Source organism: Sinocyclocheilus anshuiensis, unplaced genomic scaffold (genome assembly GCF_001515605.1).
Source record: "Sinocyclocheilus anshuiensis isolate Anshui unplaced genomic scaffold, SAMN03320099.WGS_v1.1 scaffold3199, whole genome shotgun sequence".
Classification (NCBI taxonomy): Eukaryota; Metazoa; Chordata; class Actinopteri; order Cypriniformes; family Cyprinidae; genus Sinocyclocheilus; species Sinocyclocheilus anshuiensis.
Window position 1 is genome coordinate 385,535 of NW_015544133.1, and position 16,215 is coordinate 401,749.

At 37.1% G+C, this 16,215-nt stretch overlaps 2 protein-coding genes across 3 annotated transcripts in view; both read right to left on the reverse strand.

The window, feature by feature from the left end:
* LOC107694902 (protein kinase C alpha type-like) overlaps positions 1-7,470 on the reverse strand; it is a 121,730-nt gene extending 114,260 nt beyond the window's left edge. Inside the window, exons 1-2 of the mRNA XM_016494616.1 lie at positions 7,090-7,470; positions 6,339-6,370 (exon numbers count right to left, since the gene is read on the reverse strand). Coding sequence (XP_016350102.1) covers positions 6,339-6,370; positions 7,090-7,259 — 202 coding nt within the window. The 5' untranslated portion in view covers positions 7,260-7,470. The remainder of the gene's footprint in view (positions 1-6,338; positions 6,371-7,089) is intronic.
* Positions 7,471-10,515: 3,045 nt separating this feature from the next.
* The window catches only part of LOC107694911 (cell death activator CIDE-3-like), a 29,188-nt gene continuing 23,488 nt past the window's right edge, over positions 10,516-16,215 (reverse strand). The window contains exons 3-5 of one of the 2 annotated variants that reach the window (XM_016494627.1): positions 14,006-14,038; positions 11,776-11,966; positions 10,516-11,192 (exon numbers count right to left, since the gene is read on the reverse strand). In XM_016494627.1, the coding sequence (XP_016350113.1) occupies positions 11,039-11,192; positions 11,776-11,966; positions 14,006-14,038 (378 nt within the window). In that variant the 3' untranslated portion in view covers positions 10,516-11,038. The remainder of the gene's footprint in view (positions 11,193-11,775; positions 11,967-14,005; positions 14,039-16,215) is intronic. The other variant, XM_016494626.1, reaches the window with a different exon arrangement.

Sequence of the window (16,215 nt, forward strand, 5' to 3'; positions counted from 1 at the left end):
ATTACGTTTTACCCTACTAGAATTGATGCCGGAAAGTTATCATATTCATATCATAAGTGCAACAAGTCATTTGCATGTGAAAGTAGAAACATGCAATTCAGACGGAACTTCTGGGCTGATTATAACGTGCACGTTAACTTTCCTCATGAAATGTGTGTGTAGGTCCGATGTGGCCAGTGCACTCGCAGTTATGAGCAGCGGACTGTGTAATATGTGTGAACTCTTTTATTTTTGTTATCACGTGGCCATTTGACTTATAGCAGTGTCCAGTGTTTCCCATACATTGAGTTATTTGTGGCGGCCCATCACAGTATCAAAACTGACCACCACAAATAGATTTTGCAAAAGACTTCCATTTCGTTGAATAAACTGAGCACTGCACGTTTCAAAATTAAAATGCAGCGCTGGTGTTTTTATATGCATGTATCTTTTTGAAAAGAACCGACCATCTTCAGAAAAGCTAAGGTGTCATTTTCATTTCGTCTTTCCTGTAATGCCCGATAAAGTAGCGTTTGTGACTGAGCGCAGTGCTTATTTGATTACAGCCGTTACCGGGGAAACCGCTATATCTCCAGCTCCAACAGCGCCTCCTGCTGGCAGAGAATGAATTTTCATTTGCAAGTCTGTGGGAAACACTGGTGTCTGTCAGCAAACATAAACAAAAAGCATGGTTCAGAACTGTTTTGAGAAGGTGCTTAAGTTTTGAGCCATGTATTATTACTCTGAATTAGGCTACTACTACTACTATTACTATCTTGTACCCTGCAATAATAATTTACTCAAACTCACTTTTATGAGATGAAGGGGGAAAAAAAAGAAAATCGCCCAAAACATCGGTATCATATATCGGCTGCCCTGATTTCTAAATATCGGCATCGACATCGACATCGGCCAGTTAAAAACCCATATCGGTCTACCTCTAGGTAAGACACCAGCCCAGTCTGTGCTGAAACGCTACTGTCAATCAAACTATCATGGGAGGGGCCTGTTTTTGTGACATCACACAGATGGGCATCTGAGATCGGCTCGATTTGAGAAAAGGGGTAAAGATTTTAGAAGATTAAAAAAACAAAACAATGGGTGGATATTTATCATTATAGGGTGGTTGTGTACACACACTGCTAACACACATTTCAGTTCGAACAACTTGTAAAAGTGCATCTAGCATCCGATGACCCCTTTAAGTAAAAAAAAAAAATGCTACCATAACTAAAGTTCGAGCACATAAGAGGGATGCATGACTATAGAATAGAAATCTAAGTGCACTGTGCTGAATGCAATGCATATTTAAAACATAAACAGATATGAAATAGATATGGGAAAGCAGTTAATGCAGCAGTCATCAGAGTGGAGTTGGCTCAGACCCAGTGCTGGCTCAAATTATGAGATCAGCTGTATATAAATCACTCATTTTTTAAGGTAAGAGTGTCAAACAGTGACACAGGCAGGTAAAGTTTCAGAGGGAGGCAAGAATCGGTCTTATCTCCCTTCAGCTCTGTAAGTTGTACAAGAGCCCAATGGCATAGCATGGCATGGCATGCGTTTGATGGGGGTAATTGTGGATAACTAGGGAAAAGTCACATGAGAGGAAGCAATGACTCCACTTTTCTAGGACTGTCTTATTTGGCTGTCCATTTTTGTGAATATTCTGGAAATTGGCCAATAATGGGTCAGGCTGGGGAAATAGATGGACTAATTACAACCTAAACAACTCACCCACTCAGACATTCTGTTATCTGTGAGCAAGAAAGGTTTCTTTTTTTTTTTGAGCACTCAGCTTGGTGTAGGTACACCTTCATATCTGTGACCATTGTGACACCTGCAGCGTTTACGGAGCCAAGGATTTAATAACTAACTATTTGAAAAGAAGGCGACTACTAAAAATAATATTTGAATCACAGTGAGTCACATGAATTACACAAGTTATTACATGAAAATATGAACATAATGTTTAAAAACAATAACTTGAGATTTCTCTCTCTCTCGCTCTCTCTCTACCTCTCTAATAACTGAATTTGAATTAATAACTGCATTCTCCTATCAACTGCTCAAGTCTCCATTTAGGTCTAAAATGACGTTTTGGATTTAGCAACAGAGGTGTGGGATGAGACACATAGGAAATTAATCCTACCCACAAGAGTGTTTTAATGACAAAAACCTGACCAGAAAATAATGCACACCCAAGGTGTAACGGTATCACCGCCTCGGGTGTGCATTATTTTCTAATAATTCAATGGCCCGTCGTCAACTATTCCTTACACAATTCATGACATTTGTAATATACGTATACTGAAAAATATATTAAGTAGGCCTAATCCACACTGTAAAAAATGACTGTGAATTTAACGGTAAAAGACTGTAAAAATGCTACAGTAAAAACCTGTTAAATGGTTAACGGTAAATTCCCCTACTTTATACGGTGGAAAACTGTATTGGACATTACATGTATTGGACATACATTTTACGGTAGTATACCGTTTTTGGAAGGGAAAAATACTGTATAATTTACAGTGAATAACCGTAAATTGTCATTCCCAGAATTCCCTGCGTTACATTTCAAATTTGATGTTTTTTTTTGTTGAAATAACTATGTTTCTTCTTAGTTTTTTCTCATCAGTTTTGTATATTAGGGTTGTGTTACACCTAATGTTGTTAAATGAATGTTTATTGCATTATTTCAGTTTCATGTGTGTTACCATGATGGTGTTTAGCGTTTGTGTGAATGACACTGTGCACCTTCTATATATGTTATTATTTAAAAGCTGCTTGTGATGGGCTTTGGTTCATCATGTGACTTTCTCATCACCACCTGCATTTGGTGGTTATCAATGTATTACAAAGGTACAAAACAGATTTCAGTACTTCAATAGGTTGGTATATTAACATTATATCAGTTAATGAAATTACGGTATTTAACTGTAAATTTAAGTTAAAACCGTAAAACCTAAAACGTTGCTACCGTATTTTTTACGGTAAAATTCCGGCAACCACAGCTGCCAGTTTTTTACTGTAAATTTTACTTAATTTTTTTACAGTGCAGATGTGTGGAAAATAACTTTTTACTTTATAACACATTTTTGAGAAAATAGTAAAAGTTTTCAAAGCCATTAAAACCAACACGGATACAAAAAAATTAATTTTTAGGAACTTAGGACATGCATTTTAAACTACATTTCTAGAATGATATTTTCCTTTTCTTTATCTTGGACACTTATTTGACATTCACCCTATTCTATTATTACAGCAAAGCATCTAGTTTTTGACAAATATGGTTTAGACTCTTGCATTTAACTTTTTTGTTTACTTTGACAATTGCTAAACAGCTCTGATTTTATAACCAGCAACAGCCATGAACGTGAGAAAATGAGAGCGCAAACAAGTTCTCCCTCCAAGATGCAGATAAAAGCTAGACCCAAACCAGACCTACAAAACAGAATTTTCATTGTTCATAGAATTCATAAAACATAGACCTTATACACTGCATACATTTACAGTATTTGTGTTAATCCTGATGCTCATTATTTAAAACCACGTTCCCTTAAAGGTCCCATATTGTCAAAACTGAAATTTCCTGGCTTTTTTCATGATAACTGAGGTCTAGGTGCTATGTAACTACCATATACGTTTCAAAACAGTCAGTCCACAGTAAAATTCACACAGCCTGCTTAAAGTAGCTGTGATTTTTCACGAACTGTTGTGACTTCCTTAAAAAGTTGACGTCAGAACTACACAGTCACCGCTTCAAATTTCTAATTTGAGGCTGTATTATGTCGATTCTGGCACCCAACATCACAACAAGATGATATTTTAAGCTCCTTATGTAGCCGAATCTGCGCTGGTTTGAATGGGCCGCCTCCAGTTTCCCCTTTGTTTTGCTTCCTCCAGCTAGCGCTGTGACGTCGGCTGACCCTAGTTATCTGTGGTTGGCCTGGCCATGCGTCACTCAGAAAACAACAGGCCAATCAGAAGAGAGGCTCATGAATATTAATTAGACAGGCCAAAATCGACCTGTTCTCAGCAGAGCTCCTGAGAAAGGAGCTGTAAAAATATATTGAGATGGTTTTTGGTACTTATACCGCAAATATATATTCTTAAGGACATCAAAACCTAAAATAAAACTCCAGAAAGGTGTAAAATATGGGACCTTTAAATAAGAGTGAAAAAGAAAGAGAGAGATAGAGGGACTGAGAAAGACGTCTGCTAGCAATGTCATAGTACTAATAATTGGAGAGTTGGAACAAATCTTTTTCCACCTGTCTTAAACCTGAAGCTGTCTTTGCTTTCAGTTTACCTCTGCAGAACACCACAAACAGAGTAGCTTTCCAATGAAAGCTTCTTTAGTGCAATATTGTAATCAATATGAAGAAACCATCAGAACACATCAAAGCAACACAGAAGTCCATGTCCAGTTTAACCAGTTTTTACCCAAGTTATAAAACGTGTTTTTGACATCAGATTTAATTTCTTTTTAGTATGAAAGCTTTATTCTGCGTCTGGACGTGGGAACGGCTCTTGAGTTTACTTAAAAATAAAGATTGGTATATGGTTCATATGGACTCCATCTGTATAATCTGCAGAACCACTATTAACGCTGGTCCAATGACAATTGGGGCTGATGCCCTGCAAGCAGAATGGAATACACATTTGTCATTTGGATATGTCTCTGGGAAAAATAGCTTGAATGAGCAGCTCACCTTCTTTCTGTCTTTTGCAGCAGAAGAACACATGTTACTCTTTGCATTTTAAGTTAAATATTTGGCGCTATTGCCAGTGTTACTCACACTGATAATTCAAACAATGTGAAAAGAGACCTGCAGGGGCAGGGGGATGGAATCGAAATGAGTTTTGCCAAGCAAGTATTGGCAGCTGAATCACAGCTGATGATCTTATGTCAAGAGCTTAGCTTTCAGGTGAAATGTGGACTCCTGAGGATAATGCTCCACACATCTAGAGATGGCTACAACCAAAGCACCAGAATTATGAGGGCACTGGCAACTTAGGTTGCTAACAGCACCTGGCCCAAGAGAAGAGTAATACATTCATGATAATCTTATTCTTATCCTTATCATTTGCATGACTTAAAATATATTAATTATCTGGGTCATTATCAGTTGAGCAAAACGCTGACCAAAGTATATACAGTTAAAATCAGTAGCCTTTGAAAGACTTTTAGAATTTTTTTCTCATGTTCTGGCCTTCATATTGATTCAAACAGAAGGGTCCGCTAGTTAGTGAGTATACAGTGAACATAACCATTCACACTCACCTTCATTAAAGTATATTTGTAAAGGCTTGGAGCAGAACATGGAAAAATAACTTCAGTATACATGGGCCTTAATGCTCAGAATGTTACAATAGTAAATTTATATATTTAAATGCACTTTAAAAGTTTCACTGCAGTCACACTAAAGCAAGAGTTCTTTTAAAATGTCATGTAAAAGCTTTAGACTGACTGAAATAACATGGACTAACTGGACTAACATACCAATGCCTCGTTTACACCTGGTAGATGGATTTTTGGTGGTCTAATCACAAATGTTCAGCGATAAATACAGGTGGAAATGAGGTCCATATTTGTGTGTATAGTATGCTCCTTCTATATATTAGCATTTAATTTAAATTTCAGATTTAAATTTCAGCGACATTGCGCATTCAAAAAGACAACATGGTTGAGATGTAAAGTATTAAGAACAACACACACATAAGTCACTTTCAAACGAATCAGCTTTTTTTGTTGGTCAGTGTAGCAAATTTGTGTGACCATTTTGAAATCTGCATGGTGCTTTCTTGCCCTCACGGGAAACTGATCGTGCAAATTCCTACTGGAAATTTTTCAAAGCAACAGCAAATGTCACTGCACATTAAATGCGAAATATAGGCAAAAATTCCAAAAAACAAACAAACAATCCATTCAATTTAAAAGGGCATGCTACTCAAAATAGGTGGTTCTTATAAGTAGCTTCCGTAGATGAACTGCCCCTCTGTGTGTGAGGCTTTTCACTGAGGTACCAAACAGCTACTGGGTTTTTGTCTTTAAGACAAGAGTTATTTAGCTCAAGGCCAGCTAAGAGATGCTTATAAGAGAGACATTATAGCTCACATTTTCCCTGCTAATTTCAGCCTCAATCACCACAAACAGTGACTACTAACTACAACTACAATCTGCAACATTTGCTAGTTCTGTGGCACTGAACTGAGCTGTTCATGAGTGAAAAGGAAACTGCTTCAAGATGATGTCTTGTGTTGAGGACCACGGCATTATCTCTTTAAGTTAGGATCAATAAGAGTGACTGTTCAGAGAATAAGCAGGACATGCAAATCCATCTATGGCTGCTTACCTTGGCACTGAAATCCTTGCTTCCCAAACCCCCTGATAAAGAGAGAGAGAGAGAAACAATGCATTAGAGATCTGCCTCTCTAAATCCTTTAATGGGCTTTTAGCTATCAGTTCTCTTCCACTGAACATGCATTCCCTTAATTAAAAAAGTACATGGACAGTTATATTATCTAATGTTTGATTTGTATCAATGCACACATATAGGAAAAACATAAAAAGGCATGCCCTTTCACAGTGGCCATAAATTTGATCATTAAAGCAGAACTGCATATCTGAACCCCTAATTCCTATTTTAAATTGTATAGGTTACTAAATGAACTAGCAACACGTGTGAAGCAATGACTTGACTGAGCAGCTAAATGCCCCACTGTAAGCCTGGACAAACCGATCACGCCCAAATCATGGCAAGCCCAGTAAACGTGAGGCATGCAGAATATGGCAGTAATCCGAAACTTAAGCAACTTTAGCTTTAATTACAAAATACATTTCTTTTACGAAGGCAAGTTAAAGCGCGTGAGTCTTGTGAAACAAGAGTTCTGTCTTACAGTCCAATAAACCCTAAACATGTGTTTTATTCATGTGCGTTCTGAACACAGCTGAAATGGAAACAGTGAGTTTCTAAATTCTTAAACCGGTATCTGTTCCAAGGTGTACTCCTGGTAACAGGCCAGCTGCAAGGTCTACAGTAACACTAATAATCTTTAAACTTATACCAATATTGCAATAATTCGTGTGTGAAATGATCTACTCACCAAATAAAGTCAGTGCAGTGACTGCAGAAAGTCGGCTGCTTGAAAAACCTCGCAATAAATTTGTGGTTTTTCACTTCATGGACGTTTTTCTGCCTCAAAGCACCTTTACGGGCGAATCGATTTGCAACGTCAGATGAGGACTGCTCGTTGCTTTGTATGATATCAGCCATTGCAGAAACAATAGAGAATAATTATCCGTATAGTATGTGGAAGTTGCTGTCAGATAAATATAACGTTGTTTTTCTGCCGTGTCGTTTGTCCGGGTAGCGCAACAGTTGGGTGCGCGCGTGCGGAAAGGTTTTCTCTTGCTTTCGCCACAACTACTGTGTGACAGCTTCCAGCGAGCGCTCCGCTTCCTTCTCGCTCGAGGTGACGTCACTGAAGTGTCCTTGTGCTGGGACTGGATAATAACACTCGCCACTGGAGCATGAGTCCCGTGCAATGAGCGTCATCCGGCGGTCAAGAAACCAGTGTGCACGTTTCGGTGAGAAATCCACAAGATAATCGTCCAAGACTTTTGTGATAAGTTTGGAACTTCGTTTGGTTGCTCTTCCTTTCACACCTATAGTTCAGTTCCATATCTACGTGCCCTGCTGAATGTTGTGCTGTGGAGGCTGGTCTTCACCATGATGTCCCCAGTCTCCACTAGCTCTTAATTTGCTTCTTAATTCGCCTAACCAGCAAGACATCCTTGATCAAGTGTCAACACAAAATCACTATACTGATAGACCACCAGTCTAAGTAAAAGGCTTAGTAAAAAAGCAAAGCTATAACTAGGGGTAGGCTACACAACATAATTTTACATGACAGAGAGGTGTTGGGCTAAACTTGTAGACCTACCAAGTGCAATCTGTCTTGACACCCAACTGAATAAGTGAAATTGTGGGAAACACATTTTAGTTAACTTTAGTAAACTGGAATGAACATGAATGAACAATGAGAATAAACATGAAGACATAATTGTTAGATATGGAGAATGTAAAATATTTTGACTTTCTTAATGGTTGGACAGGTTGCCATATTAATTATCATTCAAATGTAATTCAAATTCAAACGTTATAATTCAAATGCATTGTGTTTTATTGCCTGCTGGGAGGTACACTTTTGATTGGGCAATGTTTTTCATGAACATTTTTGTTATACTGGTTGAAAGTCTCTTCACAGCCCAGAGGTGGACAGTAACGAAGTACATTTACTTGAGTACTGTACTTAAGTACACTTTTTGAGTATCTGTACTTTACTTGAATATTATTTTTATTTTTGAATATTATTTTGATCTGCCATCAGTGGTTCAATCTGAATTTTATGAAGCGACGAGAATACTTTTCGTATGCAAAGAAAACAAAAATAACAACATTATTCAACAATTCGTCTCCTCTGTGTCACCATAGCACCATTTTGGAGAGTATTCACTGAACGTAAACTGCATATGCTGTTTTACTTGTATGTATCAGCCACACCACACGGATACGTTTTCTACGTTTATTTACGCTTTGATTTGAACGAAAACAGCGTATCCATGTGGTGCGGCTGACACAGAACAGCATACGCTGTTTGTCCAAGGGGACCTATTATGCTTTTATACCTGTTCTATCCTATAAGCACTGTTTCTGAACTCCCTCAGATGCTGTGATCATAGTCTTGAGTTTTCTTCCAAGAATACATATCACTCATTTAAATAATTCCCACCTACGGCATACGCAAAATATGAGGTGGCGGCCGGGGCTTGGTTGTGTTACTCTTTTTTTTTCTGTTGTGATAAGCTACCTAATTAAAGTTTTAATGTCAAATGTCTAATAGCATTTCTTTAACATTCATATATAATATATATTCACGTGGCTTCTTTGCCCCCTGGGAAATAAGGGACCTGGTTTATGAATAGAGGGGCACTGGCCCAGAAAGGATTGAGAACTACTGGGTTATAAGATAACCAAATACTTTCCAATTATGTACTATTTAAAATACTTTGATAAGTCATGTATTTCATGACTTATTGGCAAAGTAACTGCAAATTATAATTCACAGCATTCTTTAAATATGTTATGATGTCCAGAATTTGCTATTTAAAATATGTAATTAAAACATTAAGGCACATGTGATCCAAGTTGACCAGTATGTTTTCTCTAATAGTAGAGCCACAGAGGTTAGTATCTTTCCATAATAAGACCATCGAAGACTTAACGAAGTTTGGTTGAACTTTGTTAAGTTCAACCAAAGTTGGTGTTCCAGCACCACCAGGTTGGCCATGGCCTTGCCAATTGCCTGTGCAGTGGCCTTTGAAGCACGCAGAGCCAGGTCAGTTGCTGTGCGCTCCTCATTTGGGGGTCACACTCATGGTCTTCACGGTCAAAAGTGACCGGACACATGAAATGTAACTTTTTTTTTCTTTAGTAAAATCAATCTAATATATTTGTGTTCAATAATATTTTTTCTTTTGTATTTTGAGAGAATTTCATAGTACTAATTAATATCTATGCAATAATTATGATCAATTTTTCCCATTGAAAATAGTACAACATTTTTTCAAATTAATTTTCAATTAATGCAGTATTTCAGATTAAAATAAAGACTAGGCCTTTAAAATCCAATTTTGAAGGCAGAATAGCACCTCCTGGTGAGAGCCAAAAAAGAAAAACCTGTAATTTCATGGCGTAACCACTACATTCCTGTATAGGGCTCTATAGAGAGGCTTGTGAATTCCCTAGTTGTTTTATACATAATTGTTTACTTTTATTAGGTTGTGGATTTAAATGTATATAAGGCATTCTCAAAGACTTAAATGTATATTAAGGCATTCTCAAAGACTTCTTTTTGTCAAGGTTTATATATATATTTCTTTTTGTTTTGTTTTAAATGTTGATCTGAAGTGTAGGTTTTTGCATTATTATTACTACATTCAAACCTGAACACAGAAAGCATTTTGTTACACAAAACATTAAAACTCTATAAAAATGTGACAAAAATTAACAGGAATGCTTTATCAGAGCTTAATCCTTCTGGGTCTGATCTGATTTTAACCTCTTATTTCAGTCTTCTGACTCATTTTGGCTATATGGTTATAGCCATACCAATTCATTTGAGTATGTATAATTCTGTATGTGTGTGTCTGTGAGAGTGTGTAAGTAAGTGTGAGTGGATGTATCTGTTTTATACTCTTGATGTTTTAAAGTGTAACACCTTCCTTGCTGTCCACTTTTTTACTGCATTGTAGTTGAATTATTGATTTTATTTTACATAGTTGCAGTGTTACAGTCACACCAGTTCATAGGTGTGTGTGTGTGTGTGTACAAGTGTGTGCCCACGCGTGTGTGAGTTGGTGAGTTGATTTTGCACTCTAGATGTTTTAGAGTTTACCCCTTCATTGCTGTGCAATTTTATTCTGCATTGTGGGGGATTTGTAGATTGTACACACAAAAGTAATTTTATTCTGTTAACATTGTTAAAGAACATGCAATATTCTCTGCAATTTTAGACAAAGATTAACAAGGTGAAAAGGTTAAAAAGTTTTAATAGGGCTGTCAATTGACTAAAACAATTAAACAACTAATATATTGATTTATTGTAGTTTAGTTACATTGTTAGATTCATTACTTTTTAAATGCAACAAAATAAAACACAGTATACGCAAGAGTTGGGTTAACAATTCTGAGACGATGGCAATTATAATTTAAAGCCAAATTAAATTAAATAACATGAAACGTTTAGTTATTTATGTGTTAACATCGTTAACTTTGACAACTCTAATTTTAACACATGAAATGTTTAATTAAGAACTTGTATGTAAATACAGGAGATATCAGGAGAAAAATATAAAATTATAAGCACAGTTTAACTGTACATTTTACTGTTCGCACAGAAGGAAATAACTCACAAATATGCTTCTTATCAAGCATTAAGTCTACAAGCAGTGCTCTCTTGTAAGTTTGCCCAAGCCGTGAAACACCATAATTTAATGTTCTAACTGCTTGATGATACATGCAGGCGATATCAGTTGTGCCTCCATTTTCTCGTCCTCATCAATAAGATGCTGAATATAACATGAAGTTCCTACTAAAACATGGCCAGTAGTCTGCATAGTGAAGAGAGTCCATTTTAAGGCTTCCCTTTTAGCGGAGAGAAAGGAAGATCAGTAAGACATAAGCCTTTTATGTTTACTTTCTATAATATATTAATGTAAATTACCTTTTTCAAAAATAATTTATGATCTGTAGTTTTGTATAATTTATTATTGACTGCACTTTATACATACACTTTGTACAAGACTGTATTTATATACCAGATGAGTGAATAGGTACAAAAACAACATGAAATGATTATAAGTGATAGAATAACTTTTTAACATTATGAATTTAGTTTGGTTAAATGTTTTTAGTTTACATTTATTTTAATTAATTGATCTCACAAGTTTGTTTGGCAGCTCGAACTACTGTTGCAATCATGAATAAAATAGCGATCTCGATAAAGTGTTTTTGTTAATGTTGATATTATCTCATTTATTTATGCTTTATTTTTCCAGGAAGGTTCCATTGACATAAAAAAAAAAATCTCTTCTTCCAGGGAGTCCTGGCCAATGGCCTGTGCTGGCTTACATACTTTAATTGTTATATTATTATATTATTTCTTTCTCTCCCTATCTTAAACTACAGACTAGAGCTTCTAATGACACACATGCACAAACACACTTACCTTAGCATTCTTTTTGCCTTATAGCACTGCAAATCATATGAAACAGAGTACATTCCATACAAGGTTGCATGCACATTTAGGCAGCCAATAAAATCCTGTGGGTGGTTTTTGTAAAGATCAATGGTCAGTTTGGCAACGTCTTTCCTTGGCTTTTTCCAGCCACATCCAGGACCACTCTTGGTATTATGTTTCTGTGTAGTAAGGATATGGAGAGAGAGAAAAAAACAAGATTTTACTTAAATGTTGTACATTTTGGAAAAGGATAGGGGGGGTGGGCGGGGGACTTTTATGATGAAATTTTGGTCTGTTAGCTTCCTTTTTTAAATGTTGTAGTCAGGTTGTAGTTTATTTGTTGATTAGTTCCTTGATTGTCTCCAGGTGTTCCTTGTTTCCTTCATTTAGCCCTTGAATCCCATTGTACTTTGTTAGGTCTTGGTTGTATTCCCTAGCATTTAGTTCAGTCAGGACCACTTTTGAAAATACATTTATTGGCAATTCTTGAATTTGGCGAAAACATAGGCTTTAAGGGGTTCGCTGCCATGCTAGACAGATTTGCCAGAGTAGGTACTACTACTACATATATATAAAGAGTGTTCTTAGAGACAGTCAAAATGCATGTTCTATATCAGGGATGGGCAACTCTGTTCTTGGAGGACCACTGTTGTCCAGAGTTTTTTTTTACAGACAGGTGTGTTTGATTAGGAATGGAACTAAACTCTACATTGGCTCTCCAGGACCAATGTTTCCCATCCCTGTTCTATATCTATATTTATAGTTTCTCTTGCGATAAATTTGCTTTTCTATCATCATGACGCATATTCATTTTGAAAAATGACCAGTTGTCTGTGATTCGTTAACTTTTTCGCATTTGGCATGAAAGTGTCTTAAAAAGAGTAACCAGTATTGTGAAGGAAGTTGGTCCAGTATTATTATGAGAAATAATTTTTGGTCTTGTAAGTAAATAATATGTGTCACGAATTCGGTCCATGGACTTCCGTTTATTCACCACCAGAGGTCACCCTTTCCATTACATTGACTCTCGCACAACACAAACTGTTGCATAGCACCCCGGACTACATATCCCATCATTCTTTGCACGATTTGCACACTGCACTGATTGCACTCATTGCACACAGCTGTTTCTAATCACCTCACTCACTATATAACACCCACTCTAACCACCTTTCTCGGCTGAGTATTGTTTAGCCCGTACCCCATTCCGAGTCTCTGAGTTTTCCTTGTTTTTGCCTTGCCTTGCCTGTTTTCACGGTTTCTGATCTTTGCCTGTTTTTCTGGATTTTTCCCTCTCGTCTCGCCCCTGTGATTCTGTCTGCCGATCGGTGACCTACGCTAGCCCTGGGACTATTCTTGTGTTTTGCCCGCCATATACCTGTTTGCCATTGTTTGACCCTGCCTGTTTACCACGTCTCTTTAATAAAGCCTGCAGATGGATCCACACGTCTCACGTCTCGTCAGCCCCGTTACAATATGGATCTGTTCCAAAAGTGAGCTGCTTTCAGAGGCAGGATTCTAAGGCACTGTATGTGCACTATGTAAAGGTCGTTCCAAAAGGTAGGTATCTAAAATATTCTGTCTCCTAAGAAAATTTCTATGGAACCATTGAATATATCCTTTGCTGGGATGGCGTCAAGATGAGTATTATTTATAAATATAAGTATCTGAACAATATATTCAAACAATAACAACATTTGCCACCAATATATCTGTGCTGTATCTATTTTTTTGTTTGTTTGTTTGTTCAAGGGCAGTGATTAACCTCAGGCCTTAACTCTGTGTTCTCTGTGCTACTCTTTGATTTTAATTTTTGATCTGGTCTATTATCACAAAGATGATTCACAAAATCATAAACGGTTTCATCCATGTCATGTCTGAAATTCAATATGAAAACCTTGATCTGTTCCTGAGGAGCATGCGCTGGTTGCCTAGGAACATGCAAAGGTCACATGACTGAGATGCTGCCTATGTAGAGCATTCCAGATTGATCACTTGTGATGTACCATAACCTTTAAAAAGGTTTCTTAGGAGGCAGAAGAGAGAAAGGAATCTAACTAATGCAGGCTTTGGAAAAGAGCCTATATGTTAAATGTTTCTGCACTGTACTCCCAGAGTCCGTGTTTTTTTTTTTTCTCGCAATACACGAGAGAAATGACAATAAAAATCACTTGACATGATATGCTTTAAGGAGGTTCACTCCATTCTTCACACTTACCCTTTCTACTTTCTTCTGATCTGGAAGGTGTCTCTGAAAAAGGAAAAATAATGTGTCCTTTATGCATGTGTTGACAACTAAATTCTATATTTTGCTTAGCAATGTGTTTTAGATAATGCAGCATCTTAGTTTGAGTAATTCTGAGTCTTGTAACACTGGCTTTCTAAAGCCAACTGACTTAGACTAGACTTATCACATGGTTGCATGAACATTTCAAACCTCCTTCACCTTCGACTCACTGCCTGACACATTACTTTTTTTCATGAGAAATAGGTAAATAAGCTGAGAATAGAAAGGACTCTCAGGTAGGGCTGGGTATCGATTCAGATGTCCCAATTCGATTCGATTTCGATTTGCAAGCTCTCGATTCGATTCGATTCTCGATTTTTTGATTACATTCAGTGAATATAGTTTTAATACAAATGCTATTGATATTTCTAACAAATGAACAGTAAACATGAGTTTACAAATGGTGAATAAAAAGAAATTAAGAACCACATGCCTGTATTTTAAACCTATTCTTTTTTTTTGTATAGGGTCCTTTTTTAAATACAGTTGCTGTGTATGTGATATGACGGTAGTTTTCTCAAGTGAAACGGTAAAATGCTAATGAAGTGACTCTCAGAGCAGCTGGAGATGACATTCGTGTTCATATCATCATATAGTGAGACGGCATAAGCTGAAAACACCGCGAGCATCGAGATATATATTGTGTGAGCATCATCCGTGATTTTGTATGTGTGTAGTAAACAAAACGGTGCGCCCGTGCCATTATAGGCTTAGATCTCTGCCACAATTCTGCGTGCAAAAGATCATATTTTGAGCGCACAAAAGTGCATTTTGCACACGTGTGATCTGAGTTTTGTTGAGATAATGTTCGTTTCGCAAAGAAAAAAGTATTTCGAGCGCATGAAAATCAATTTTGCATTTAAAATACGTTTTTGGATTTGTGCAGACCTTCTCTTTTGCGCGTGCAACGTTTCAGTAGCTTGCTCCCTTGATGCCTGCCCTCAGTGCTCTCTAAATGCCAACGGCTGGCTTTCTCAACACAACCCAGTGTTACAATATGCCATAATTCCAGCCAATCAGAGAAGAGGCTGCTAAATTCTGATTGATTCTCATTCACAACATTTCTTGCATTACCTCGGCAGCAGAAGAGGAAAAATACAGTTCATGCATAATTATTATGTAAGTTGATATTCTGATTATATTTTTTTCCAAGCACATTTTACCAATTCCAAACAACATCAATCTTAATAACTACTATTAATCTTGTATTTAATCACTTATAATCTATATATTATTGTTCATGAAGGCTGGAAGTGAAAAACGCCTTATATTCTACACTATAGTCTTATAAACTCCTTGATTTCGCTTAAGCAACTTTAAATATATGCATGCACAATAAACTATTGCAAAATTTATTTACATCACTCAACAGAAAGGTTTTTGCAGGTTTTAATAACAGTCATAATAAGGATATTTCCAGTACGCGCCTCAGGCTTGCACAGTATTGTCAACTCACTCATCAGAATCTTCGGTAATCCTCGGCAAACTTCGCCACGGCTCATTCGGTTCTTGTTGAGTCCTCGGATTCATTTCCGCGAGCCGGTTCTTTTCGGATAGATCGGCTCATTGAACCGGCTCAAAAAGATTCAAGTTCGATTCAGTTCGATTTGTGAACCGGCTCGACCGGTTAAAACGGTTACACCGGCTCAAAAGAACGATTCGTTCAAGAACCGAACATCACTGTTGTAGAGCATCAGCAACATCAGCAAATTGGCGTCAGTGAATGAAATATCACAGTTTTGCATTGTGCTTTGAAAACGATAGCGGGTAGCCTACATTTATGCTTTCAGTTTGAATAGAAATCTAATACAGTACAGTTGGTCGATCTAAAATGGTAATTGTGCATTAACAGCTGTCAACCATGACTAATGTTCGATTCAGTTCAATTTGTGAACCGGCTCGACCGGTTACTTCCTGAGAACCCTGAGAACCGAACGATTCGTTCAAGAACCAAACATCACTAGTACCGACTGAGAAGCCATTCTGTGCTCTCTGTGCTCTCACGGTCTTTGAAAACTCGTTCTCTGCGGAGCATTGTTTGCCAAGTCTTCCAATAACGCAAGATAAGCCATTGCACTGAGACAAACATTTGTCACAGCTGTCTTTTATAGGGGTTGTCACTAATTACGCAACTTGTTGTT